Genomic DNA, 1078 nt, shown 5'->3' on the forward strand with positions numbered 1-1078 from the left:
AGGGATGAGGGGATGCAGGGACCCGCGGGCACAGGAACAGCAGACAGCAGGAACCCAGGGAAACACTGGGGATGTGGGGACACTGGGGACATGAGGATACTGGAGACATGGCCGGGGTCTAGCAGGGACATGGGCATGGAGACAGTGGGGACACAGGATGCTGCAGGGCATCAGGACATTAGGGACAGCAAAGACGTGAGCATGGGGACAGCAGAGACTTAGGCAAAGGGACAGCGGGCACACAGGGCACATAAGGGTATGGGGACAGTGGGGACACGAGGACAGGGGCAGGCAGGGTTCCGTACCGAGCCCCTCGGTGTGGTTGGTGGGGGAGGGCTGGCACAGCCACCGGAAGTAGCCCCGTTCCTTCAGGACGAAGACGAGGGAGGCCCAGCCGAAGATGATGCCGCAGAAGGCGCCGCACTCCAGTAGCCCCGACACGAAGGTGCCCAGGCGCTTGGCCAGCCCCGCGCCCCCCGCCATGGCACCCGCCCGGGCAGCCACCGGCACGGGCTGTCACCGGCCTGGGGCGTCTCCGCCGAGCCTGCGGGTGACACCCGTGTACAGGCACACACACACATGTTTACATGTGTGCACACTCATGTACAGGCACGCACACACACATGTTCACGTGTGTGGATGCCTGTTCATATGCACAAACATGTTTGCATGCATGCACATATGTTCACATTTACATACACCTGCTCACAGGCGCACACACGTGTTTGCATGCATGCACCTGTTTATAGACACGCACGTGTTCACAGGCACACACGTGTTTACAGGCACACACATGTTCGCATGACACACGTGTTCACAGGCACACATGCGTTTACATGTGCACACACATGTTCACATGACACACATGTTCACATGACACACGTGTTCACATGCTCACACACACGTTCACGTGCACACACACATGTTCACAGGCATGCACACGTGTTCACCGGCACACATGCGTTTACATGCACGCACACGTTTACATGTGCACACACACATGTTCACATGACACACACGTTCACAGGCTCACACACATGTTCGCATGCACACACACGTGTTCACGTGCACACACACA

General features: G+C 58.0%; 1 protein-coding gene across 1 annotated transcript in view; it reads right to left on the reverse strand.

Annotated features, from left to right (window-relative positions):
* Positions 1–554, reverse strand: part of SLC43A3 (solute carrier family 43 member 3) — a 10204-nt gene extending 9650 nt beyond the window's left edge. Inside the window, exon 1 of the mRNA XM_029965734.1 lies at positions 3–554. Coding sequence (XP_029821594.1) covers positions 3–483 — 481 coding nt within the window. The 5' untranslated portion in view covers positions 484–554. The remainder of the gene's footprint in view (positions 1–2) is intronic.
* Between the last annotated feature and the right edge of the window lie 524 nt (positions 555–1078).

This window comes from Manacus vitellinus, unplaced genomic scaffold (assembly GCF_001715985.3).
Source record: "Manacus vitellinus isolate BGI_N305 unplaced genomic scaffold, ASM171598v3 scaffold_118_pilon, whole genome shotgun sequence".
NCBI classification, from domain to species: Eukaryota; Metazoa; Chordata; class Aves; order Passeriformes; family Pipridae; genus Manacus; species Manacus vitellinus.